Genomic DNA, 1,652 nt, shown 5'->3' with positions numbered 1-1,652 from the left:
ATAGTTATACTAATATTCTCACATTGTCTATCCCAGATGGATCCACGATTACCAAGACGCATGCGTAGACAAGCTAGAATCCTTCCTCCGAGGAGAGTCATCTTTTAACCGCGAACCCACTCCAGTCAACTCCAACTTCTGTATCGACAGACCCAGGACGATCACGCCTACTACGGCCACCGCCAATAATCAAGACTATGGCGATGATAATGTCATCACTCCCCTCAAAGAGGCCCCTATTCTGGCGACCAGTGCAGGATCCGCAACATTGTCTGAGGCACCGTTTCCCAACAAATCAACCCAAGGAAGTTTTCAAAGCGCCAACTCCCCACCTTACCAGCGTGCTCAGGGATTACACAAGGATGCCTCTATGGACATTGATAGCCCCCCTGAATCATGACCTTGATTGTGTTGAATTCACTGTGTTGATTTTGTGTAAAATACAAACAGGTTTGTATTTATGTTTATTTTTAAAAAAGAAAGAAAAAAAAGACCAAGAGATGGCGATCGTGCTATAGTGTGGAAGCAAAGAGGGTTTATACTCATGGAAGCAGGTGAAGAAGACAACCCAAAGTAGAGTGAAATGGAGAAGCATCATTGATGGCTTATGCTTCGACTGGGGTTTAGGGCTTAAGTAAATAAATATAAGTATTTTTTAACGAACGAAATCGTGAGCATGTCCTGGGCGAAAGGCAGTGAAGGGTACATGTTTATAACGTACAAATACTTACTGACTTAGAAGACATGTGTAAAAAAATAATTTAAAAAAACCATAAAAAAAGGAAAGTGTGAGTGTGTACCTGCCGAAAAGCAGCGAGGGATATTAAAAATAAATACCTACTTACTAACTTAGATGGAATGTCGCACACCCTCCACCTACTCTTTAGCTGTTCACTACAGCTGTATCCATGATAGGTCTCTTTTCTGCACATTTGTCTAGAGTTCAAATCCCCTTGGTTTTTTGGGGTGTTTTTTGGAAAGGGGGTGGTGTTTGGAAAGGTTATTTACTCACTTTTCTCACCATACTCAGACGCAAAAGAAGACCCGGACGGTAACAGCATCTCTCTGTCCAAATAAAATGTACTAACGTTTAAAGTCTTTTTTTTTCTTATAAAAAGGCAAATTTCTTCCAATTTAATATTTTCATCAATAAATGATAGCGAATTGTTGTTTCTTCCAGACGGTAAAATACGTTATGTTTGAGCTGAGTAATTTTGTCAGTAACGTTTCAAGGAGTTCAAAAAACACTTTAGACTATCTGGAAAGTACCAACCATCTTTTTTTTGCATATGGATGTGCACATCGACAATAATACGAGGACCAACTTAACTACTCGGATTGTATGAAGAAGAAGAAAAAGAAGAAGAAGAAGAAGAAGAAGAAGAAGAAGAAGAAGAAGAAGAAAAAGAAGAAGAAGAAGAAGAAGAAGAAGAAGAAGAAGAAGAAGAAGAAGAAGAAGAAGAAGAAGAAACTCTACGCTATCAACTCTACATTCTCCATAAAATTGTTTCACCTTTCCATGTGGTTTTGAGTCTTAAATCTGGAATGTTTGAGTAGATATTATTATTTTCTTGACAGAAAAACAGACGGATATGTTATATTTTTGAGAGATGATACTATATTATGTTCTGTTTTGATGAAAATAAACTATC

At 38.0% G+C, this 1,652-nt stretch overlaps 1 protein-coding gene across 1 annotated transcript in view; it reads left to right on the top strand.

Annotated features, from left to right (window-relative positions):
• Positions 1–537, top strand: part of LOC144969228 (uncharacterized) — a 41,039-nt gene extending 40,502 nt beyond the window's left edge. The window contains 1 exon segment of the mRNA XM_078908341.1: positions 37–537. Within this exon segment, the coding sequence (XP_078764467.1) occupies positions 37–400 (364 nt within the window). The 3' untranslated portion in view covers positions 401–537.
• Positions 538–1,652: the final 1,115 nt, after the last annotated feature.

The sequence above is a fragment of the Berghia stephanieae genome, chromosome 3 (assembly GCF_034508935.2).
Source record: "Berghia stephanieae isolate SIO BIC M18660-M18661 chromosome 3, UCSD_Bste_1.3, whole genome shotgun sequence".
NCBI lineage: Eukaryota > Metazoa > Mollusca > Gastropoda > Nudibranchia > Aeolidiidae > Berghia > Berghia stephanieae.
The sequence above is the reverse complement of the archived record's forward strand: the minus strand, read 5'-3'. Positions and strand labels throughout refer to the sequence as shown.